The sequence below is a fragment of the Leptidea sinapis genome, chromosome 8, assembly GCF_905404315.1.
Source record: "Leptidea sinapis chromosome 8, ilLepSina1.1, whole genome shotgun sequence".
Taxonomy (NCBI): Eukaryota; Metazoa; Arthropoda; class Insecta; order Lepidoptera; family Pieridae; genus Leptidea; species Leptidea sinapis.
This window is the reverse complement of record NC_066272.1, coordinates 12789619-12817103: the sequence shown is the minus strand read 5'-3', so window position 1 is coordinate 12817103 and position 27485 is coordinate 12789619. Positions and strand designations below refer to the sequence as shown.

Below are 27485 nucleotides of genomic sequence, written 5' to 3'. Positions count from 1 at the left end.
TGCAGATTTTAACATCAAGGGGTCGTAAGAACAAGGATCTTGACAGACAGGAAGACAGACGACTAATATAGTGGCTTTCTTTGTATGCATTAAAATCAGTTTAATTATATAAGATCTTTATTATTTATTTCAGAAAAGAAAGAAAGAAAAAAGAAAGAGTTACTTTTTTAACGTATTAGTAGTAAATTAAAGTTGGATATAAAATAAAAATAAACGTATGATAGGGATAAACAAGCAAAAAAATAACATATTTCCACTATATAAGATTAAAAAATGGTCCCAACTGAACATGTTTTGAAACCCAACTGGTTTGAAAACCAACACTGGTCTTCCGTTGGGCCATTTGGTGACGTCACGCTAAATATTTGGATATCAATAAAGTAAAACTTTTTATTGGTAGCAAACGTAAAAAGTAACGTGGAATAAAAACTAAATCTTATAAACTTACATTACATTACTTACTAATTTAAATATAATTTCTTTAGTGTATCGATATGATTGGGAAATTAGTTTTAAATTTATGATTGTAGTTTTATAATCAGTAGCAGCAGGTAATTTCAATTCAATGTGTTAGCATCGGTATATTAAAACCATAGATATAACATTCCATACAAAATTATATTTAAAGTGACCGAATCAACATGATAAACATCTGCTATTGTAAAATAAACCTTACCGCTTTAGTGTAGGGTTAAATTCATAAAATAAAAAAACAGCGCGCATCAACGAGACCTGTTTTAAATATAAAACACACTAGATTTAGCTACTGCCCGCGATATCGTTTTCCTGGACTTTTTAAAGCAGCAACAGTAGTTCTTACGTTTTGGATATACATGCAGACATAAATCCAATAATTATATAACGAGTTTTTTTAGATTCGGATTTGGTTGTAGAACAAACTGTGAGCATTCTTTAAAAAAATATTCAATGTTATGTCAACAACTTACGATTTCATTATATTATCATCATATGTAAAGATTATAAATTAGTATCTACCTACAAGACAAATTATATTAACGTCGAAAAAATAGGTTGACAGTTAACCTGTATTTTGAACAATACACGCACACTAACACATAGTGGCCTATAAATCACGAGTGTAAGCATTAGCTTGTCAGGCACACTAAAGTAATCAATCTGGCCTGTTTTCATCGGTTGTCTAACAGAAAGAGACTGGATGTAAATACCATATTACACAACTATACTAACTACTAACACAAGTATAGCCACATGTTTTTCTGAGGCTATATTTTTCTTACTTAGTTTATAAACGAACGCATGTATTAAATGTAAACATCACAATAAGATGGTGTCTCCTTCGTATGCTGGGGCCTCAGTATCAGGCGATGTTTCGTATCGCGCTGTCGCGCCAAAAACAATGTCTACGGTCTAACCCAATGTTTTTGGCTATATCCACGTAGTCAAATAAATTGTCTACCGCAGGATTGACGTGAAATATAATGAAGTGGTGAAGTGTAGCCACGCAGGCGAATGTCGTCGCGACAAAACCCTTTGATGCGCGCCCGTATACCGACAGTGCCGCGATGTGCAATCGTCTGCGCCCGATAGACACCGCGATGCTACGAATGGCTTGACTACGGCGGCTACGCGACTATTAACAGACGCCTTAAGGAAATTATAACAATAATTATTTCGTTTTTCCCCGCTCTTATAATGAAATAATATCACAGCAGATCAGTCCCACCACAGTTTGACTAACATGTCAAAAACTTATCACATATAATTAATTATTAATAAAATTAAAAAATATCACGAATCGATATAAAAACTCTCTCTCTCAAGTTGGATTAAACGGCACACATTTGGCAAAAATTGATTAAAAAGGTTTACTAGTTAGGAGTTCGTAGCGGACATACAACGTGATACGTTTTTATCATACAACTTTTTTATTTAAAACTATTAACAATATACCTTATGGAACACATAAATAATTTTAGTGTTTCAATATAATTCGTTAAAAGCACTTTCTAGTAATTTTATATATCGCCACAGAAACAAGGCACGTAGTTGTAATAAAACTAGCAAGTTATGGCTTTCAACTCCTATCCGAACCGTTGTGGCTCGATTTTATCTCATTACAAACGAAAATTATTGTTTTCAGATAACATTGTATTAAAAACCCACCAATAGCAATGTCGACGAAATCGATTTCAAACAATAGTGCTTGTTATAGAGAAAATTAATGATTCCCTTATTAAGGTACAAATTTATTTTTAAAATACCGCTTATTATTATTAATATGGGTGTGGTTAATTCTCTTCAGCCCCCGGGGGAGACAATTGGCCTTTATATAATCCTTTCTTATTCGTTAAGTTTGTGCTTGGTGGTTAGATCACTGAGTCACTGATGAGGTTAGGTGGCGCGTCCGCGATTAAAAGTACGAGGATACTCGAATCGCGATAGGGGCTGCGCATGCGTGTCAGCGCGTGATCTACCGACGAGAGAGTGTGTAGGGCGAGCTAGGGGGACCGGGGTGCGGAAGGAGAGATGAGGAAGTGGGAAGTGAAAACGAGAACTTGACAACTGACGTTAACTCTAATAGTTATAAGTTAGTTCCGAAATGAGCAAATGCAATATGGCGCAAACAATATACACTTTGATAAAAATCCTACAAAGCCGTCTAGATGCTTTGACTAGGGGATCTTACAGTCACACTACAATTTGTAACAAGAAATTAACATTTTAGCAATAAATACTTTCCAAAAGATATTTTTTAGCATATATTTAACGTTTAATTTTTAAAGTTTATTCTTAGGCTCGTTCTGATAAGCTGTTAAGTAAATTGGGATGGCGTTTTTTAATAGTTCTATCACCATGATAATTACTGATTTTAGGTCGTTGACATACTATAAGCATTTGACTCACAATCGCCTATTAAAAGGTCGTCAAAAATGTCCAAGTGTCGATGTATTTACGTATACATTAACTTATACAGATAACATTAAAACATTCATTCAAATTAACACCTTTTTTCGTACTAGTAATATTCAAAATCTATTGTATACGCTCTACGATTATACGACTGTAACATAAAACGCGGTGTATTTTGTTTTTGCAATTGAAATGTAATTATTTAGCAAAATAATTAAAAACGTCAAGTTAGTCACATAGTTTTGTTAATTTAAAGGGGCACTTACCTAAAATATGGCACTCCATCTTTTATAGGTTTGGAAATACAGACAGATTTTCTCTGAAGACTGTCATTGCGTGGCGTGATATTCAAAGCGCGGTCGAAACACAACTGAACGAAAACTCTGCCTAATAGACACGTAGGCACAGTTTTACTTCAGTTAAGCGTAGGTTTGAGCGTTATTGTGAGTCTCTGTGAGTTGTGTATTGTACGTCAATACTTTAGCTACATAATATTTGCCCGTGGATATTGTCCTAATGTTCTAGCCGGGAAAAGTGTTTTTTATCTACTTTTATGTGCAGATAGGTAATTCGGTAGGCTTACAAAAACAGTTTCTTAAGTTGTTATGGATACAGGAAAGTTATGCGTATACATTAAGGGTGGTAACTCATTGATGTATAAATAAGGCGAATGAATAACAAGTTTAGGCGAGGGTTGAGTGGGAACCGATGCTTGTATGGAGGCCGCGTTTAACCCATAACTCTAACGGCCAGGCCACAGGGATGTGCGGCTTCGGTGGAACAGCGAAGTGTTACGAGGGGCGACCATCCACGCGGCACAGTTTGAGAACCACGGGCAGTCACGTTCGCCGCCGCAACCGAGATATGCCGAGAGTGATGTTTATAAAAGGTTTCTCGATATTGCTCAGAAACTAATAGTTTGTTTGATTCGAAACGTAATATTAAACCAGAAAAATTAAAGTTTCATGGTTCATTTTATTCGCGGCGAAAACAACTAAACTTATTAGTTTCTGCCGCGTCTCCCGCTCAACTCCGAGGCTTGCGCCCAGGGGTGGGACAGACGCCTTAAAAGTGACGTTTTCAGAAGACTGTAGTGCCAGCTGTTAGTTGGTCCAAAAATAAAAGCTTTGTCAGCTGTTACTCGCTTTGAAACCTTTCAAATTCTCTCTATATTTGTGTGACTGCCCACTGGTCATAAAATGGCGGCTACTTCTAGCGTTGGCGCATGTATATAGCTCTCGTGTTGCATTTTGCATATTTACACTACTAAATCTAACCTTTATGTTCTATGTTTTGGCAAAATTAAATAACTAACTCTACGCTCAATTTCAACATGGTAAAAATTGCAATACCTACATTAAAAAGTAGAGTTAGTTATTTAATTGCGTCATAACATTAAAATTGAATTTTATAATTTCGAGCTTATATATAGTTATTTTCGGGGCCAATATCCAGATGGCGCTAGTTTTCAAATAGACAGCTCGTAATGCGTAGAGAGGGCTCTCTTTGCCCTATATATTGTTATAATCTTGGCTTGCGCCGTACTGATTCATGCATTTGTTTTAGTTGTCCGCCGCGCCGTCAGTCGCAAGCGCGGTTCGCTCGATAAATTTCGCCGGCCGTTTCGCCATTCGCCGTAGCGCGTGGCTTGATCAGTACATTTCAATACATTTATTCTAGTCGCTAGATGCAAATATTCACTATAGCGACTGTCCCGTGGTCAGGCCGTAAGCTATGTCAGTGAGTCTAATAAGAATATAACACAACGACAAAACTTAGAGGCAAATTTGAACAAAGATATAAACTTATAAGTCTGTTAAAACAAAGACAGTTCCATTTAAATATTACCTAAGACAATATATTTAAGGCACTACTACGTATAAGCATAATTACATTCTATGTTTAAAAGGTCAAAACAAAACAAGACCACAGTATAAAGAGAATAATGTAATTAAAGTATCTAACAGTAAACCACAAACAATGCTTTAATGAAGGTATTAAGTTTTAATGAACGTAACCTAAACGCAAGAGACAAACGATGAGCAAAAGTAATTAGTTTAATTAATTTTTCTAATTTTTTTTTACTTATTCTTTGTTGTTATATCTTTCATTGTCCTACATATTATCAGCTATTCGAGTAAGTTTAAGAATGTTGTTTTAAAATATTCTTGTTTAATTTTGTTTGGAATTGGGTTTCCGAGCTCTGGAGGGAGGTTTTTTATCCTCTCAAATCCCAATTGTGACAACAGGTGGGCTTTATCTGATCTTATTTAAAACTAGAGCGTCCAATAGCCTGACCATTATTTTACTGGCTGCTTTGGTGGGTCTGATCCTATTACAAGAAACTCTGCTTTATAATCGTAGTATCTACATGTGTGTGACTTTTAGTTTCCTAGAAGTTAAAACCTTAAAAATAGAGTATACACAACTGTTCTCAATTATTCCATTCATATGACATTAACTGATATAATTAATTGAAAAGGCAAAGATAATGCTGCGGATACAATATTCAAAAGAGTACAACCTGAGTTCCTTTCTGATAATATTTATGCCAAATAAACCACATAATTCAACAATAATTCCACCTTCACACGACACGCCACTAATTAGGATATCATCCCCACCAACTGGATGTGTGGCAATCCTCCACAGTGCGGTGTTTACGGGACGATACAATATGAATAACTTTAAAAAAAGCGCATAATATACATCCCATAAATACAGGCTACGCTCCTGTGATTCCTCTGGTGTTGCAAGACGATGTGGGCGGTGGTGATAACTTAAGACCATTTGACCTGGACGCTTTATGTCCTCCTTTTCCATACAAAAACACATAGTCTAACTAGATGGTAAATATATAGTTATAAAATAACATCAAACCTTTGATTCAGTTTTCGGCTTAGTAGTATGTCTGTGCACTCGCCACACTTTAGTAAACATAGCGCCATAAGCCATTGAGAACCCAATAGCTAACAGCCAAGCGCGTGCCGCACACAGGCCAGTAAAATGTTCAGGTTCTATCCATCTTCCATCCACCCCCAGAGCAATAGCAGCACTAAAACATACGCAGCACCCGCACAGCATCACTGTGTTGCAAGCGGGATGAGACCATTGAATCACCCTGTCGTAAAAATAATTATATTAGAACATAAACAAGTCGTCAATATATTTACAAACATCTAGCAGTTAACGATCTCTATCAAATTTCCCGGCAATAAAATTGAATCCGGATTCCGGATATCGTCGACAAGCAGCACTGAGTATGATATTACGACCAGAGAATTGCTTTATCATTCTAACGATGTTGAATGAAATAAATACTGAAGCAATTTATTTTAATATTGGTAATTTATCAAACGAATCAGGCAAACTATGTTAGTAATAATTTAATTGGACTGATAGAACTAATATTTCCAAAATTTTTAGACCTTACAGAAAACACTTAATAATATGGATTCTCGAGATTTCTGGAATATTTAGACGAAATAAGCCCAATCGTCTTTTATCCACGAACGATACGATATTATTTAATATAAAAAAGATATGTATATAGATTAGCTCAAGGTCTCCTAATACTACAAAACTGTATATCAATTTAGTATTTTCTTTGATTAACGCGAGATTTTGCAGCTACTGGAAACGGAACTTGTAAAGATCGCGAAAAGTCGGGTTGAATAAATAATAATAAATATTTAACTTTTACGCAAAAACCTAATGTTGAAATACAGCTACATAGGTTATAAGTATTTTATTTTAACAAATGTGTAACAATCAACTAAACCAAAAACATGTCGGCAAAATACTCCTTTCATATAATTTTAAATGGTGCAACTCATGATCTATCCTATTCAAAAATAGGTTTCTATGAACTTATTAAGCTTTTTAAGTTAAACTTCTTTTGGCGCGTTTGGGAAAAATTGTCAGACTGAATTTTTACAAAGCGCGCGCACACCGTCACGCAAATACGACATCCTAACGTTAGCTGCTCAACTTGACCATTAATTATTGTATCATACTTTAGCTACCAAGCCTCTTTTTATAGAAGAGGACGTACGAGCTTTAGTGTTCATCTGTTGCCAAGCAATCGCCATAAGAATCAAAGACTATTAAAAGCATTTAATTAAGGTGTACGTGCTTTGTTTGAAGGTATCCATGTTCTTGAAGAAACACAGAAAGTAGAAAGCTCATTCCATAGTTGGGATGCACGTGGCAATTCTGCGTTGCACACAGTCAAGTGCACTGGACTAGAGATAAGTAAGAATACATGAAGATAAATATTATTTACTTACCTTCTATGCCTGTGTAGAATATTGAAGATTATAAGAGCGACAGCTGCCAGCATACCAGCTATGCAGAGGGCAGTCATACATGCGAAGAGTGGAAGAGCTACCGTCCGAAGCTCATTCACCACCACGGTTCTGTCGGGGGGTACTTTGCCACCTCGTGAAAAATAAAGATAATCATTAAATTCAAATGTAATATATTAATTATAATACAAGGGTCGAAATGAAAGACGATGGAGTCAACGGCTGAATAGAACATATTGTAGATTCAGTTATTAAAAGAAATATTTATAACAACTATTCAAAAGCCAATTTGACTAATGTTTAGTACCTGTCTTTTAACGTACAACTTAACTTTAACGAACAATACTGAGCCATTTTGAGTTTTATAATGCAATCTAAATTTTTACATAGATTGAGATTTTCCTAGTCCAAATTGACTAAATAATGGTCACAGTGTAGTTACAAAAACTACAAACACATAATTAAAATATTTTTTCTCTTGATTTTATTCTAATACTAGACGAATTGTATATTGATGATCGAAGCGAAGCAATGGCGAATCTCTACATCATTCTGTAAAATATTATTGAACTACATAAACTCCAATCTTCCGAAATTTTTCTTCCCGAAAGACATTATTAATATCACAGTGATTGTGAAAGGATTCAAGAGATATGAAAAAGATTATTTATTTTGACCGCATCGACATTTTCCTTCTCAAATTAATATATATTAAATTGGAAATTAAATTTTGGAGTTAGTCAGTTCAAAACCTCTGAAATTATAGTTGCAGCATGAGTTTGACCAAATTGTATTTTAAGAATGCGATTTTTTTTATATTTTAACCCTTTTTATATGTTTAATTTATTATCAGTTATTATAAGCAATTAAACTATGTTAATTATTAACATTAATTAACATAACTATGTTAATTATTAACATTAATTAACATAACTATGTTAATTATTAACATTAATAATTAATAGTTACCCTTTAAAATTATTTAAGCGTTATCATTCTTTTCTATGTCTAGAGAAGGGTGGTGTTAGCCTATCTTGAACCTATCATAGTTTCTATTTGTTGCGGGTCTAAAGCAAACATATATAGAGCGTACTTAGTCTTTACTATGACTTTACTTACATAAAACTAAGGTGAGTTTAAGCTTAGCGTAATACTTGATAAGGTTTTTATAGTCAATTGAAATCTAAAATTATATTTAGCTTAATCTTCTAAATCCCAATGCATAAGCAAATCCGCCTTTTATCACACTCAGCTAAGTTTTACGTAAGTAAAGTTTGAGCACAGTCTAATTCCGCTCTACAGATCTCCGACTTAGTATTTAAATTATTTGTTTCTATATTTGTCTTGCGGGGAGCACTTCGGCTTCAGGTACGTGGTCGCCATTCAAGGACTTTACTGCCCCAACGGCCATCTGTCCGTCGAACTATGTGAGCTGTCCACTGCCAATTCAGTTTCAAAATCATTTGGGCTATGTCAGTGACTTTGGTTCTTCTACGGATCTCCTCATTTCTGATTCAGTCTTGCAAGATGGACCGACGATCGGGTGAAGATCGCTGGACCGATCGTCTTGGGAATCTTCGGGGGAGGCCTTTGTCCAGCAGTGGACGTCTTCCAGCTGATGATGATGCTGATGATAACAATTGTCTTAAATGATTCATGATTCTTTTTCCTATCGATTAAGTGCCGTACTACACGTTTATGTCCCCATAATAAGTGCGCCGTGAGTAGCGAAAAATTGCCGTTATTACTTGGAACTCTTAAAATTAACTATACCATGATAATTATTTATCATATGAATATTATTGAAGATAGTTAACAACTACTTACCCACCCATCTTTCGCGCTCCAACCATGTAAGATTATCAGCCTGGGTGTCGTAATACCCTAATTTCACGTAATGGTTGTCAGACAGCTGTTCTATCTGAGTCAGCGCTATTCGATCGCCCTGCGATGAGAACGCCACCAAACCCTGCGATAAAATTACAAATAGCCACATTCCTTATCACACCCTCGTGGAATAACTGCCTGTCAACATGCACTACATTCGAAGTTTTACATTCGTGTTGGATTTTACTTTTGTTATTCTACTATAGTATTATGCCCTGTGGTATATTATTATAGAGCAATGCAGCTCTTTTTAATATTTATCTTTGTGCTATAGGAGAGAGCTATTCACGCTATTTATAACTTAAGTGCTATTTAGGACTGATTCTTTTATGAGAAAAAAATTAACATTATTAACATATTGCTTGTCAATATATTCCTGATAAAATTGTAATGTAAATTGTAATAAGTGCAATACAACACACATTGTGGCTACTTTTGCGTTTTCTACAAACTGTCATAATCATTGTGTTAGCACCAGAAACAAACATAAACTTGTTATTTCAACTTCTTGTTTGAGTGGAATTATTAAGTCTTTTGTTGGGCGATGTTATATTTTTCCACAACATGATCCCAGAAAATTTACAAAATATACTTGTTGCTAAATTCAAAAATAACGTTACAAACATTTATATGGTCAAAGTTAACAGTAAATTGTAGTAGCATAAGTGACTTTCTAAATGATAATACACCTTCGTAATGGAGCAACCGATTTCCTTGCTTAATATAAAATTTTAGAAATAAATGAATAAATTTTAGTAAGTCTGAGGCATATCTTTTCGAACGGGTGAAAAATTTTACGAAATTATGTAGCTGTATAATCAACAATAAAAGCATTGAATTTCAATATTATATTAATCTTCGGAGCTAAATTTATAAGGGTGTATCTATAATTTTATACGACTTCTTCCTGCAGTTTATTATTCACCGTACTGTTTTATAACAAATAAGTTTAGATGCGACGGCGAAATAGCGTTTAAAAAGTACGAGTTACTCATTTAAGTTTGTTTCCTTATTTATTTCAATTTGGATATTGTAGTAATTTATTAAATTTCAGAACCAACTGCCTATTTTGAAAATGCATTAGGCTGAGGAGAAACGGCATAAAAATACAGAAGTATTTTCTTTTCTACTTGTCTTCTACCATCAAGTGGGTTCCAAACCATCATGGAACATCATCAACAACAACATGAAAATAGAACCTTAATAACAGAAAGATATAGAATAACTGATAAATGTAATGAAATGATACTACTAACCGACACTCCTAGAAATGAAGTGGAGTTTATAGCTTCATATATGTCGTCCGCTATCTTTTTATTGGTATATGTGAAATTTTTCAAGCTCAATCCACTTTTTTGCAGTTTTTCCATAGTTTTATTGAACGCTGAAACAAGTATTTTTTATTAGACGAAAGCGTGCAGGATGAAATAAAGGAATTGTTATTCATGAATATTATTACCGAGAGCGACGGCCCAAACAGCGTCATAAGCTAAAGGGGCTTCTTGATATCCCTCAGGAAATTTTTCACGATCGATGTCATAACCAGCTTCACGCAACGCTTCGTTCAGACGAGACCTGTTACGAAATGGATTTACCCTTATATTATGAAAAAAAAGGTGATTAAAACGATTTCCTCATATTATAGCTTGTTTAGCTGTTGATCATAAGTCAATAAGAGATAAGGTGCTTAAAAATAACATATCACGTATTTATGGTGAAGTTGAGTAACGTCTGTGTGATTTTCTACATGACAAATTTGCAAGTCAATAAAAGGTTGATTTAATAGTGAGCATCCGTTAATTGGTACGAATAATAAGAATGAATTCGAAAATCAATGAGAAAAATAGGGCCTGACAAATATTAGAGAATAATTTATGTTATGCATATAAGTGGCAACTTTATGCCTGCGACTTCATCCGACACTATTCAATTGTATAACAAACTAGCTAACCCGGCAAATTTTGTTTTGCCATATAAATTATTTTTAGTGTAAGACCGTTTCTTGGACATTGCAATATTACATTATTTTTCTCAAATAAACGTAGCCTAAGTTACTCCTTATTACATCAGCTACCTGCCAATAAAAGTCCCGTTAAAGTTTCAAAGATTAGTCGGAACAAACAGACAGACAAAAATTGAAAAATAAAATTATTTTGGTGTAAGTACCGTATATTCCAACCTTCCACAATTAGGCTTTTTCTGTATTTAGTTTTAAGGACTTGCCTGAAATCTTCTGATGTCATCCCTGATATGGTTGTCTGATTAGAGTTCTGATTCCACATGAGAGCCTCTGTTGTCAAATGACCTTCAGCGGCTTCCCTCATTTGTTCCGCCGTGCAATCAATACCCTCTCGATCCAAATTTGTTTCAAACCAGTTGTCTTCATACCAACCTGCATCAAATAAGTACAAAAATTAAGTGCTAGAGCCGCTGAAAGGAATGTCAACTAAAGTTGGCACAGAGCCACTTTATATGATTGCCATAGAGATTTGAGTTTACTGGAAATATTTCTTGCTCTAAGCTGTAATAGCTTGGTTGGCTGCGGTCTCAGTAATAAGATACAACAAACTGCATCCACACAGTGCTGCAGGCTTAAGATAGTTGTGTTCTTGGTGTATCATTAAATTATATGTTTAAAATTGATAAAGAGATTACTTTAAATAAAAATACACAATTAATATTTTTCCTATACTCCATCAAACTTTGCATTTAGTGTAAATTTGAATTTAAGTGTACGTTATTGATTTCTAAAAAAAACTATGTCTTTCGAAAGACATTTGGTATAAAAGCTTTTGTTGTCCTTTTCCTTGTGTAGTTACAGGTATTTGTAATTAAAATCAAATGCTTTTTAATAGTTTTTCGTATTTTTTTTATATTCTTGTTCAAAGCATGTTGCTTCAATGCCATGTTTATTGTTAGTGGACCTCTTACACGTAGCTACAGCAGTAGGTAGTAAAATTCAGCTTTCAAGGTACATTTTAAGAATTAGTTCTTAATAAATCATCAATCCATCTTATTCTCTTGTCATAAATAATATTGACGTGAAACATAGATTAACAAAATATGCCTGATATTGGCATTGGAAGGCTGCCAAATTACCTAATCTTGTTATTTCAAATTTTTATTCAAGGTTAAGCTTGCTAACAGGAATGGATAACACTAATGTTTATACAGTGTCATTGCTAACCTAATCATTCTTGGTGAGTGCATAACATTAAATTACCCATTTATTTACGTATGGTTAATTTCTGATAAATTGATTGTCAAAGTTAAATCCTCAATAGAATTAACATTTAAAAATGCAAAGATTCATTCGTAAAAGTAGCAGCTTGTCATGTGATGGTGTTAGTAGACCACAGTGGTCTTGTGGGTTTAATCTCACACTATTATTTATGAGGAAAAGTAACGAAATGACCAAGATGATCATCTGATGGTAATGGATACGCTCAGCCCATTGCGATGATGAACCGGATTATGGGTGACCCGTAACTCAGAGCGGCACCGTGCTGGTCACTTTGAGATGTAAGGTCTTGAGTGTCATTGGCACCAGTAATTTCAATAGGTATGGCGCCTTTAAACTAAAATACAATTAGGGTTCCATTTCTGGTTAACAGCAGTAAAGCCACTGCTGTGGTATCGAGTTATCCGCTATTAGCATGCCCTGAATAACAACATTTTTTACAATCAATACAAAATGTTGATGCCTGAAACTGTTTATTAGTAAAATTTAAATCCCACGTGATCTTAGGATTTTTATGGGTTAAAAATGGATCTTTATGGGATAAAAAGTAGGTTTTGTTATATTTATATTCAATCTACCTCCATTCCCATATGAATTGGTTCATTAGATGTGGCGTAAAGGAATCATACATTCATTTCGGTTTATCAAAATCCTTGAGGATCCAAACATTTTAACGGGATGAAAGTTTATTTTATCAGTATTATAGATTGATGTAAAGGCGTTATTTTGTGATGCTAATTACTATTATTATTATGAAAAAACAGTGAAAGAATCTAGATAAGTAAAAAAAGCTTTTATTTTTCTGGCAGCTATTATAGCGACATAGAACAATAGAAATAACGAAATTTTCAAAAACAAAGCAGTCGGCTGTAAAATATAGAAATAGTAACTTTAGCACGAAAATATCACATGTACCTAACGGTAATGAAACTACAAGACGTACTGACGCAACAGGACGAGCGCGCGGGGGTGAAAGGGGAACGGGAGTGCGCTTCATGTTCCAGCGAGGCCCAGAGATAATGTGGCCGAGTAGTAAGCCTTCCAGTAATTACATTGTTGCTATATGAGAGAAATCTGTCGTAAGCTCTGTTCTTTTTGTGTATCATTCAAGTAGTAGAAATAAATAATTAATTGATTCCAGGGGAATGAGCTCCGTATATAGGTATAACAAAGTCTGGACTATATTACTTAAGCTTAATAAAAACTCAGTCCAATAATGTTGATAATATAACCAAATATCCCACAGAAAGCGTCGAATACATAAATTTAACATTCAAGATTCAGTGAAATTTACAATTTTGCATAAATAATTTTGTACAAAAGATAAAACTGTATAGACTAAGAGACGTGGCTGTTCCGTTGAATCAGATTCATGAATATACAAATCTGCTTTTATTGATGTTTCGTTCGGTTTACGATTGAAAACTCAAATACAAAACGAGATATAATCAATTGAAGGCGACATCTACAAACATGGACATAAATTTGTAATACTCAACAATTATTTGATGTTGTAAATAGTGTACAGTTACGTAAGATTTTTTATCTACACCGATGCTTTAAGTACTCTATTAAAGATTCTAAAACAGTTAGCTTATTGCCAACATAAAAACACCCAATAATCATTACATTATCCAAACGAGTGTTGTAATGAAATTCAGTACAACATTCTATCATCCCTTTTCATGATAACACTCCTTTGTATGATATTATGCTTACTAGGATTGTTTTTTTTTAATGTTAGCAGTAAGCTAACTGTTTCAGAATCTTTTATAGAGGATTCATATTAAGGTGTAGATAAAGTCTTGTATGAAACTGTTGATAATTAGGTATTAAAACACTCATGTGATACTATTATCATTATATAAACCCAAATTCATTCATGTTTTAATACCCCCTATTACTCAACAGTTGCATAAATAACTATTATTGTTCACGGGATAGTAAGATATTTAAAAGCGTTGATGGATAGAACCTTTCACTTTCACCATGGAGCCGTGTTTTCGATCCTCACCCGCCATTTACCAAATTATGTATTACCGTTAGAGGTATTTTAAGGTCAGCAATGCTCTTGTGATTCTTTGAGTGTTACAATTGAACCACTTAGGAATCAGGTGAACCGTATGTTTAATGTTACAAGAGTTACAGTGCTATACGTAACATGTTTCTCTACCATAAAAATGTTTAATTAATAAATTTCAACGGAGAACCAAATCATCGTCCTTAAGTATAAGGGTTGTGAACAGTTTATTCCATGTTTTGGCTGTAGTACTATCTTATCTGGAACGAATTTAGAGTAAAAATGCTATTGACAAAATGAGCAATTATCCACTAATAATTTATTCCCCAGAGCTAAACAGTCAAATTCGCAAATTAATTACATTAATGGGAATCAAATCTAGACACATTGGGTTACATCACTTTAAATTAAGGTCTATCTATAGGAGAAAAGATCAAAGTGCAAAGATTGACACAGTATTCTGCGAAGACTATATTTTCTAACGTAAACGCGCTTGCTACGCGGATTACAGAATAACGGTTCATAAACCACATTGACGCTCACATCTTTGGTGTACTCGAAATGAAATGTTATGAGAAAGGGCTGGAAAATAATGATGATGAAACTCGAAAGGCATTATGTCCTATTCTTTTATTGAAGTGTCAGTCAAAATATTAGTGCCCAAATCAATAATCCAGACATCATTTGTAGTATGTTTTGATCATGAATTATTCTTAAGATTTAAGTATAATGAGATAAAATAAATAAGGACCAAGGTGGGATCCTTGATGAACGCCAGAACTGGTACGGGTTATTTGCCGCTTATCTGGATGCACCGTTCATTTCCCCTGTGCCCAGCACCGCAATCCTGGTTCATTACACCTGTTTTTTGCAGTCAGCTGCTGCTTTAAGTTACGCAGTGCTGTAATCTGCCGATCGGTACCAAAGAGCTTGGTATAAAAATATCCTTGTCTATTCGTACCACATCGGCCACTGCAAGGTGGAGGTACTAGGACCATCCAAACAGAAACAAACACTGCCCCAAGGCTAGGATGCAACATCCAATCCCAATCTACTGGTTTGTAGTGCCAAAGCCTTGTGCCAGTGCCTTGCTGGTGTTGTTAGGATATAGCACTTAGTCGTCTCATACGATACCCTTGGTCCTGGGCCTCTTCTATTCTTTTTGCAATATGTTTGGAAAGCACAAAGTAATATTTTTAGGTACTTTTACTAGCGCAGCGAGAAATCCTGAGGGTTTTTATTTTTTTAAGCGACTGTAAATGGTTTGACCTCTTTTAAATAAATGAATAATTTTTAAAAGCCTGTAAAGATAATATTCATTAGCGCAGCGAGTAATCATGTAAAGTTCAAGTTTATAACAGGCTTTTTCGCTAGTGATCGCATAAAGTTAGTCTATAATCTATTAATACCTGCTCTAAATTCTGACAACAATGGTATGATTCACCTGATGTAACAGGAGGTCAAAGGCCTTAGTGTGTTTAGTGATACATAGTAGTAACTCGGCAGAGTCAAATATTTATATTAATGTAGGGATTGTAGTAATGTTACTACTAATTGTATTAAATAAAAAGAAAATATCAAAAATTATATATAACATAATGACGTATTTTATACAAATTTTTTTGTTTTTACTCGGTTAATTACATTGCACCTGTTCTTCGGTGATCATAACAAATCATGTTAACCATCCTAATGCCCCACAGTCCTCGACACGATACGAATTCCTCACTTAGATGGGGCATCCATGCTTGAAACTTGACTCTTTGTATTTTTTTTTGTCAATAAGGGACGAGCAGGACTTTCAGCTGATGGTAATTCATACGACCTGCGTATTATAATGCAATGCCGCTCAGAATTCTTAAAAAACCCAAATATTCTGATCGACACTACAATTGCACTCGTCACCTTGAGACATAAGATTTTAAGTTTCATTTGCCCAGTAATTTCACAAGCTACGGCGCCTTTCAGACCGAAACAATAATGCTTACACATTACTGCTTTACGGCAGAAAGAGGCGCCGTAGTGGACCCATAATAGATTATGGGTTCACCAGCCGGCTAGAGCCGGCATCCTGTGCAAAGGAGCTTCCCACCGGTAAATTGACAACGTTATTTTTTTATCAGTTGCATTGATTTTATTGTTAATATAAAGACTCAATCCCCCATTCATTTTATTTTACACGTAAAGCTAATTTGATACCCATTACTTATTGAGAGATTTGAAACTACTACGAGGTCCACCAATTTGTTTTGGCAGCCTTCAGCTTTTCAGACTTAATCTTAGATTTGGTTGATACGTCATAATGTTATAGTGTGGTTTTGAAAATTTAATTATCCGGCATTTTGTAGCGACGCCCATCTTGGATTTACAATGATATTGAATAAACTCAATAAGTAGTAAGTATATTTAGAACAGTACAGCAATAATACTCCAAAAAAATATTAGGCAACAGGAGCTCAAACAAGGTAGAGTATTATAAGCACATCCTTTGCTATGAGTCTCCTGACTCTCAACTCTTAAATCATTATTGAATTGCATTTTAGTATTCATTTTATATTGTTTTCAGAACTAAAGTTGCATAAAATTAATTTTTCTACACAAAAAGGGTCAAATTGCAATCCCTAAAATTGAGTTGTAGAATGACCAGACTGCCTACGATCAACTTTAAAAAAAGGGATGCGATTCTGATGCAGTTCAGTTTAGGTACCTAAACTTAATCACTAAAATTTGTACGATGAAGTGGCTTTTACTGAATGGCGTTTGGATCGCTTATGAAAAATGAACGAAATAAATTTGTCTATGGTCCGCGGTGTGTGAAAGAGATACTACAGTCGTTGCATAAGTTTCTCTCTCTCACTCGAACCATATGCGTTGCGTTTCGAAACCTAAAATGATATGATTTTAGCGGATTTTTTGCGTAGAAAATTCTAAAAATATATTTTAAAATTGCGCTTTATAGCGTCAAATTATAAACCATTAAGCCCTTTTTTGTACTTATTAAATAATTATAATATAAATGAATATAGTTCTTTGAATTACAAATTAAATGTTTGCTTAGGTTTGTTTTATATTTTCGTAAAAATAACGAGTAATGAACGCACCTCAAATTCAAATTCAAATTCAAATATTTTTATTCAAAATAGGATTTATAATCACTTATTGAACGTCAAAATCTACCACCCATTCAAAAGAGACTGCCTCAGACCTGAGAAGAATGGGCGCAATAAACTCAGCGATCCATTGATGTTTGTTTCACAGGAGCATAGAGTATATTTTTTTAATTCGTTGCAAACAGGCAATACCCCGGGCCCTTACTGCCTCGTCTTCAGTATTTTCATTTTTTGGTATTTATTTTAAGTATTTTGTTTTACAAAAAAGTCCAATTAAGTATTCTCATCTCATCTTTCATCAATAAAATTTTCCTTTTCTGTATGTTTTCACTATTTTTTAAAAGTTATTAACAACACGATTCACTTTACTCTAATGAAGCATAAACTTTTTTCGAATCGCTCACTTTATCCAGTTTAGGTTGAAATATTACCTCATGGTACGAATGAATGAACGAACTAAATCAGTGTGCGATTCAATTGACATCATTTTTGACATTCAATTGACATCATTGAGATTTAATCAGTCGATTTGACGTCAAACTAAATTAGATAGCGCTAATCACGTCGTGGTACGAATGGTAGGCCCGCTGGGCAAGTTAAATACAACCGTTTAAAATACATTTGAGTTAAGTTAGCCTAAGTATGTCAAACTCATATTATAAAGACTGATGGCGTCTGTAATATAATATCCCATAATAATCAACCCTTTTGAATTATTAAGTTGTTACGGCGAACCTTCACGGCCCCGCTGCCAGTCCTAATGATGCGTCATTATGTATCACAAATGAATTAAATTATACATTATGTCAAAAGTACCTTTTATTGTAATAACTTCTAATGTAATGCAAATAGTATTGATTATTATTGAGTTACTTTTATCAATTTGGACGATAATTTATTAAGTCACTCGTAACATTACGAGTATGTATTATCAGCTAGGAGGTCAAATATCCGTACTGGTTATTTTAAAAGTAAGTGTTCACCGCTTCCAATGCCTTCTTGCTACACACTTAGTATTGCGTCCATGTCGTATTGGCCTGGAAATGCCGTATTCATTCCACAGTATGAAGCTACCAGACCAGAGATAAGAGCACTACTCCACATGTGGATCACATAAGTGTCAATAACACAATGATATTTACGTATAAAACCTCGGGGCATTGGAAGTGTATATACCGTTACAGTAAGACAAATATGTGTGACGCATGCTTTTCACATGTTCGTGTACCTAAATATAATAAATATAGTACTATAAACTTAGAAATTTGACTTTTGAGCATTTAACAACATGTATAGATTACAAACTTTCTCAAACGAGTCACCCAGTACAACTATCTAGGTCATTATGTTGCGGAGGACCTTAGGGGCTAGATGGACATAGAACGAGAACGAAGAGCCTTAGCCGTAAGGTGTGATAGATGGCCCTAAGGTTCGCCCGATGTAGCAAGGTAGCAAAAATAACCTTTAAGCAAGTCAAACCTTCGACGAGGGAGGCTGTGGACCAACTACACTCAAGACACTCGACACGCTGAGGGTGCAGTATAACAATAGTTTCAGGATGATTCTGGGCTTGCCGCGGTTTTGTTTGGCGTCTGGCATGATGCTGAAGCACAAACGGATGATTTCTATGCCATGATAAGGAAAATTGACGTCATCTTCCCTGGCAAGGCTGCGATCGATCTCAAACAGTATCCTGAATATGATAGCGGGAAAACTGGATTCGCCAATATTGCAGCGATTCATTCAAGTTTTTGTCCGATAAAAACACGCTCTCTCAGATTGTTTCCAAAGTTATTTTGTGTTATTATGTATTATGATTTAATGATATTAAGCAAATCATATAAATTGTAATATACTAACATAGTTTTTAAGCCTGTAGCTAACAAAATATGGGCCTCTGTTGCCTCAATAAAGAAATTGATTGTTATTATTATGTAAATATTAGGCCTTTGTCCAGCAGTGGACATCTTCCGGTTGAAATGATGATGAAGTAAATATTTAAGTCTCATCTTACCTATAAAAAACCAGACATAAGATTTCCCATACAGCTTGTGCTTATAAACCTCGCACAGGACTCTTCTGGCCGCCACCACGTAGAATAATCCGACAATGACTCGAGCGTCTTGTCGTCGCAGGTTGCGGACCGCATCGCTGGGGTCAGATAGAAATGACTGCCTTGTCACTATCTCAATTCCTGACTTCTTGCAATGAGCTTCAAGATCTTCAACTGTCTAAAATCATAAAATAATAATACATTTACATGACAAGAAGGCAGAAGTAATGTTTCTAGTGACTTAATTAGCAAGTGTATTTAAAATGATATTTTTTTTTATGAAAATATTGGCCGAGATGAGCAGGACGTTCAGCTGATGGTTATTGATACGCGCTGCCCATTACAATGCAGTGCCGCTCAAGTTTATTGAAAAACCCAAAAATTCTGAGCGGCACTGCAACTGCGCTCGTCACTTTGAGACATAAGATTTCAAGTCTCATTTGTCCAGTAATTTCATTAGCTACGGCGCCCTTCAGACCGAAACACAGTAATGCTCATACATTACTGCTTCACGGCAGTAATATGTATTTTATGATTTTCCCCACTTCTGAATTTAGATAATGCTGTAAAAAAGGTTCCCCGCCACCTCCAGAGTAAACGCCTCAGGAGTTATCAAACCAACGGTTTATATTGTGCTTTTCATTATCACATGAAATCAGTTTGAAGAAATTTTGGATTTAACTCCTTCCTACGGATATTGTAGAAAGAGATCAAAAAAGTAAGTAAAAGTAATTTGCTGTAAAACTCCAGAGATAAGTAGCTAGAGATTTATGTTTTTTTACAAAACTAGTTAAATGTATATTATAGATTTTTTTTTATGGAATAGGAGGAGAAACGAGCGTACGGATCACCTGGTGTTAAGTGATCACCGCCGCCCACATTCTCTTGCAACACCAGAGGAATCACAAGAGCGTTGCCGGCCTTTAAGGAAGGTGTACGAGCTTTTTTTGAAGGTACCCATGTCGTATCGTTCCGGAAACACCGCACAAGGAAGCTCATTCCACAGCTTAGTAGTACGAGGAAGAAAGCTCCTTGAAAACCGTACTGTGGGGGACCGCCACACATCCAGATGGTGGGGATGATATCCTAATTTGTATCGTGTCGAGCGAAGGTGGAATTCGGCGGCAGGAATTAGGTTATACAGCTCTTCGGAACACTCCTCGTGATAAATGCGGTAGAAGACACACAATGAAGCAACGTCTCTACGCAATGCCAAGTGATCCAGCCGTTCACAGAGCACTGGGTCCCCGACAATTCGAGATGCTCTGCGTTGCACGTGGTCAAATGGATCGACAGATACTGGGGTGCGCCAGACCAGAGATGACAGCAATACTCCATGTGTGGCCGGACCTGCGCTTTGTAGAGTGCTAGAATGTGGGCCGGCTTGAAGTATTGCCGTGCTCTATTAATGACCCTATTAAGATTGATGATTATTCTGATAATACGTGACACTGAAAACACGAGCATAAAGTTATATGCATGTAGACCTAACAATATTAATAAACATATCATATTTCATGCGAACATGCGAAAATTTATTGTTTTACTACTAAATTATGTAATCGAAAGCACGCGGTTCCCTTGAAAAGGTATGGAAATTAATAGAAGAATATTTGATGATGTAACAATGTAAAAATACGTTCCAATATCCTCTTGTCAGGACGAGACACTGAGCGTGAATAAAATCCATTCAAGCTCGAAGTACGACCACCATTTCAAATGTGAACGTCACGCGAGGAATAGAGGTTGTCAAGTCAGCACGAATTGTATGTTAGTAGGTTACATTGATTTGAATTCATATGAATTCAATGATGCTTGAATATTGTTGTTTTTATTCTTAGATATTTTTCATATAGTATAATAGTACATACATACATATAATCACGCCTCTTTCCCGTAGGGGTAGGCAGAGACCACTTCGTCCACTTTCTACAATTATTAGACACTTGTTTCGCTTCGTCCACTTTCATTATTCCTTTCATACATGCTCTTCGGTATAGGGTACTCTTGACCTGGCCTTTTTAGACGTCCCTGATTTCATCTAGAAACGTCTGCCTAGGTCTACCCCTTCCAACACTTTCATTCACGCTGGCCTTATACACTTTCTTCGTCAATCGTTTTTCATTCACTCTCTCGACATGTCCAAACCATCTCAGCATGGTATGCTGAGATGCTGAGTATAATAGTAATCGTAGTATAATTCTATATTATCATTTTCTTGGTCAGCCATTCTCAACCAATTTGGTTAAGGCCTTTTTCTGAATGCACCGTTTCACCCGGTCTTGAATTACTTCTATCCAGTTTATCCCTGCAGATTTATTTACGTCACCTTCTATGTTAGCAGCTGTGTGTATGTGTTTACCTTTAGCTTTAGGTTTCTTGTCGCCAACATTACTGGACCATTTTAACTCACGAGCTATTTCTGGGCTATGTGTCCTTCAGAATGCCAGCCGAGATTTTCCACTAGTTTGATGGCATCAGTTATCTTACTTTGCTCTTTAAGCTTGTCTGGCAGTTTCTCAGCGTAATGTCACTGTGTTCATATCTAGTTTCCTCTTTATTTTATTTATTATAAGATTTATTATACTGAGCTACTTCTTTTTTGATAATAAGGGGAAAGACGAGCAAGACGTTCGGCTGATGGTAATTGATACGTCCTGCCTATTACAATGCAGTGCCAGTATTCTTGAATAACCCAATAATTCTGAGCGGCACTACAACTGCGGTATTCACCTTAAGACATAAGATGTTAAGTCTCATATCATATGCCCAGTAATTTCACTAGCTACGGCGCCCTTCAGACCGATACACAGTAATGCTTATACATTACTGTTTCACGGCAGAAATAGACGCCGTTGTGCTACCCATAATCTAGCCTGCGGCATCTTGTGCAAAGATGCCTTTTACTGGTAAAACTTCAGCTCTTCTTCTATACTTTTCAAGCAGGAAGGTGTGTTGTTCTACTGGAGAGCAGGTTTCACGATACTTAATTCCGTGCAAAACGATTCTATACAATGAACTTCCGTTGTGTTCCTGGAAACTTCCAGGACGCTATGATATGAAATAGGCACATTCAAAAAAGTGCCTAGACTTATCTAAAAGGTCAGCAACTCTGCCTTAATTTCTCTCGTTGCAAGTTAGTGTGGGCAGCGGTTAGCCCTCACCATCACGTGAACCATACCTTCGTTTTTCCTATTATTCCATTCAAAATAATACATAATTAAAATCAATACTTCAATAGTCTCCTAGAATATCTTGTCATTACCAAATAAACACATTATCTCTTGAGTCAAGTTTGTTGAGAAAATTGTAGAAGAAATATTGTACAAATGGACGTAGGTAGACTCAAGAAATAAAATAATGAGTCCACCATAAATGGTCGCTTAGCGGCTGAATAAAAATAATTTATTAACATGTTTTGAGCTAAATTTTGCAGTACAATTACCTGCTTACATCAAGTCAAGAGGCAGCTTAAGTCAGTAAATAAAATTATGAATCTGCAATAATTAATACTCTTCTAATTTCAATTTTTTTTACAAATATCTGCAGTCCTCATGTCTATGCATTTTTAATAGGCCATGATATAGGTGGATACTTTTTCTACGCAGAATCGGCGGAATTGTTATCGAAGTAATGTTTTACAACTTAAAGTAGTTTAAAAAAGTAAATGAAAACTTAACAAAGCATAGAATATTTACTTATTATTAGTAGAAATAAATTACAGATCTGAATACTCACTGATATAAATACTTCTTCAGCTTGTTGAAGAATAGCGATCCGAGACCATCCGAATTTCTGCATCAGTTTGATGCGCGTTGGATTATGTACAGTAGCTGATGGATGAGTCCGGAATAAGGTGGGGAAGCGGGCACGGTCCGATAAAGCAGGAGATGATGCACCGTAGCAAAGCTAAGAAGAGAAAAAATATGTTAATTATAGTCTTCATACTCTGCCGTTAGAAATCTTAATAAGAAGGTACTAAAAATGACATAGCCGCGTAAAATATATTGCATCAGGTAACTAATAGACCAACAGAAAGTTAGCAGTGTTTTGGTATAAGTTGAAATGGAACTGAAACGCGTATTTCGGTATATCACGAACTGTGAAAACTTTTTCACAACCTGCTTTTGGATACACCATTAAAAGTATTACTGTTCATCATCAAATATAACTTAAACTAAACTGCTGTTCTTTTAAATAAAAAAATGCGTCCATTTTCACTATGAGAGTCTTTAATTTGTTTTATTGCCGTTATTTTGCACACTATAATATTGCACAACTCCCTCAATGTCAGGGGTGTAATGTGTCTCAAATTAATATATTGGCGATAGTCGTCCCGCAAGGCATTAGCAATTATAAAATGTCAATTGCCTTCTCATATATAAAACATATTTCAACTTAAACATATTTCTTTAACATATTTCAACTTAAATAAACAGTAAAAAACAGACAAAGGAAACGACAGTTCAAAGTCATAATTCAATTTGAATGGAACCCTATTTCAAGTCTAATTTATATCAATAAAATATACTATAAATATATATTTTTAATTTGGTGCCTCACTTAATGTTATTGTGTTATAACAATAGCAACTCACCAAACCGACTTATTAGCAAAACTCAGCGCACTCGGAAATTACTACTGTTACGTGATAGAGGACTGTTAGTTTAAGTACTGTTAGTTTAGATAGACTGTTACTGTGTTAGAAGTAGAAGGAGAAGAAATAGAAACAGTAATAGGAATAGGGATAGAGATAGAGATATATATATATATATATATATAGAGATAGAGATAGAGATCGAGATAGGGATAGGGCTATCTATTATCCCTATGGATATAAAGAAGAAAACACAATATAAACCTCTAACTATTACATACAGTGACCAAACATAATAAAGAAACAATTACATTAAAATTTTTAGGCCTAATCTTAGATAGTAAATGTAACTGGAAAGCTCAATGTGATACATTAGCAGGCAAAATAAACAAGTTTGTTTTGGCTGTGAGTTTTACGGTACGGGTTAATACTTTAGGGTAACTCCACTAATATTTAAAAAAAAATCTGACACAAAAAAGTGTACTTTATGCCATGTCAGTCTTCTAGAATCGTGTATACCATTATTTAAAAGGTACCGTCTGTTAAAACTTACTAGTCTATATACATTAGAAATGAGTATGTTCATTATAAATATGGTGAATTTTTTAAGCCAACAAAGGACTTTTTTCAAACATGCATGGAAATATTTTTTTTGTCATTATTTTTGAAAAAAGAACACGCATTACAACACTCCTGCAATGTTGTATGAAACGGCGTGCTGGGATTATTAAATACTCTTTGATCGGATCTCTTTTGTCGTTCTTGGCATACCATAGTCTCTTTGCTTAGCACAAATTGCGTTTACGTGGCTGTATAACAATAAATGCGATTGTATTTTATATTATTATTTATTTTTTATTGCAATTTTCACTTCTATCGTTTGTGTGTGTTTCTTATGTCTTACAGACGAATTGTCGGTCTTTAGATTGAGCGTATCTTAAGTTTTAAATGTCTTAATTAATCTATTAACATACCACCATTAGATTCCACATCTTAGCAGCCTCTGCCACGGTAGTGCACACAGTAGAGCAACCCGCAAGAAGTAACAGCTTTTGTGGAGGATTGTACAGCAAGTTGTACATCACACTGGCTCCAAGACCCGGTTCACACTAAAACATAAAAATAAATTAAAAGACCTGGAATATCCATAATATACTCCACCTGGTATTCTCTTCCCGTGATTCTGGTCACGTGATTGACCTAAGAATACGTCTTCAGTTACGGTGCGGTTCTCAAACTATTTTCGAGTGAAATAACGCTATATGTGTGAGCGACACGACAATAACAATAAAATGGCGAGTTGTCAGTATAACACTTGTCAATACGATGTCGTTCCACTGTGTGTGATTGAATAACCTGAGCAAAATGTGTTTTTTAACATAATAAACCAATTATGAACTTATAATTCAAGAAATAAATTAATTTAAATCTAAATAGACGAATCATACTAGTTTCTTGTTAGTTGAGCTAGTTAGTCATTTATTTTATTTGTATTAACTCAATGTGAAGGTACCTAAATTTAGTTAAAAGGACAATTTATGGCAACACATATAGTGACGTAGTCTTAAGCCATCGTGGAAAGAGAATACCAGTCGGAGTATATTATTATACCATGGTTTCAATAAAACAATCTAAATAACACAAAGTAAACGTTTAAAATAAATGGTTTTTGCGATGTTATATTGTCTGGTCCTATTCGCCGAATTCTTGCTAACTGCCTCTCTCCAAAGGAGGATGGAAAATAAGTAATCTTGCACATGACAGTAATTTTTTAAATGGATGTTCCGACACCATCAAACTATAAATACCTTCCTACTCAAATCAGTTATTCAAAATAAGATTCAATAAGATTACTATCGTTTTTTGATGACCTGCTTGAAAAGAGAATGAATTGTGAATCATCTATATATATAAAATATTATATTTTCTTTAAGCAGACAGTAATAAGGCATAGACATAAGATACAAATGATTGATTGAACAATAGATATTGATTAATAATTTTACGTTATTTTTTACTCTTAGGTATATCTTTTTTCTCCTACTTTTTTAGATTTACAAATCATATTTGTTTTTTTCTTAGTTTTGTTACGTTCTACAATTATTAAAAAGTTTCCATAATGTACGCCACTTCTTTCAGTGGGTCCCAAAATACATATTACATTCTCGCCATCTTCCTTTATGACCTTTATTTTTTTTTTGACTTACTCGTGTAAGCCTTTCAGTTTTTGACATTTGAGTATTTTGTTGAGTCAATTTGCATATATTGTAATTGAAATGATTTGTAAAACAATTAAAATGTAAATCTTGGCTTAAAAGAGTGAGAATGAGTTTCTTGCTACTTCTTCTCATTAGCTCAACCATTTACGAAGTAGCGGTAAATTCAATAAGAAACAATATTTTTTTATTTTTTTTTGACATTCATAAGTGTCATTTCCGTGACCTACATGAATAAAGTAATATTTGAATTTGAATTTGAATTTGACCAGCAATTTACTAAGCCACATCGACAATGGCATTAAAAATAAATTGTTACCTAACTATTTTGTTTTATACAATTTTCTTTGCATCAGATATTTATTGAAAAAAACAACTAGAGCCGCAGATAGATATTAATTGTGTTATTACAGAAACGTTAAACATGTGTTGAACACTTGTTTTAAAAAGTTCTATTACAAACGATTCAACGAGCTTTAGACGTTGCTTATATTTAAACACGTGCTGAAGCTTGTCTAAGGTGTGTTAATAACAGATAGATAATATTCTTATGGAAGATTTACGGCTGTTCCCAATATATTATCTACAGATAGAGATAAATTACTATCTTATACTGTCAGTAATTAGCTGCCAATAATCTGAAGCTGTCCCAATATACGATTTACGGCCGTTCCCAATATACCTACCATCTACTGATAGAGAAAAATTACAACCTTCTATTTTCAGTAATTAGCTGTCAATAATCTGAAGCTGTCCCAATATACCCGATATGTCATTTTTATCACCTTATATTGGGACACGTGAATTGAAATTTCCATACAAACTTTTATCGTTGGTAAGCTATACGTCGTCCCATTGACAGACAGCGTGCACGGAAAAGCTGAGTTACCGTCGATTAGTTTATTGGGACAGAAACATCAACGATAGTTACGATTTTTATCTCAAGTAAGAGATAGACTGAGTATTGGGAACGGCCGTTAGATTATAATATGATGACAGATAAATGACAGCTGATTACATTTGCGTTCCGTTCCTTAATAATTGTTCCTGTACACGTCAGTTTATGTTGTTCTCGAGGACTTTTTATTTAAACACAATCTATACATTGTTTTGTAATAGAAACAGATATACTACATATTAGCCATCGTTATTGTTAGGTCAC

General features: G+C 34.8%; 1 protein-coding gene across 1 annotated transcript in view; it reads right to left on the bottom strand.

Moving 5' to 3' along the window:
* The window catches only part of LOC126965760 (gamma-aminobutyric acid type B receptor subunit 1), a 167426-nt gene that overhangs the window by 39876 nt on the left and 100065 nt on the right, over nt 1-27485 (bottom strand). Inside the window, exons 3-11 of the mRNA XM_050809525.1 lie at nt 25082-25216; nt 23249-23419; nt 19472-19688; nt 11310-11478; nt 10546-10661; nt 10343-10470; nt 9027-9168; nt 7182-7332; nt 5773-6013 (exon numbers count right to left, since the gene is read on the bottom strand). Of these exons, the coding sequence (XP_050665482.1) occupies nt 5773-6013; nt 7182-7332; nt 9027-9168; nt 10343-10470; nt 10546-10661; nt 11310-11478; nt 19472-19688; nt 23249-23419; nt 25082-25216 (1470 nt within the window). The remainder of the gene's footprint in view (nt 1-5772; nt 6014-7181; nt 7333-9026; nt 9169-10342; nt 10471-10545; nt 10662-11309; nt 11479-19471; nt 19689-23248; nt 23420-25081; nt 25217-27485) is intronic.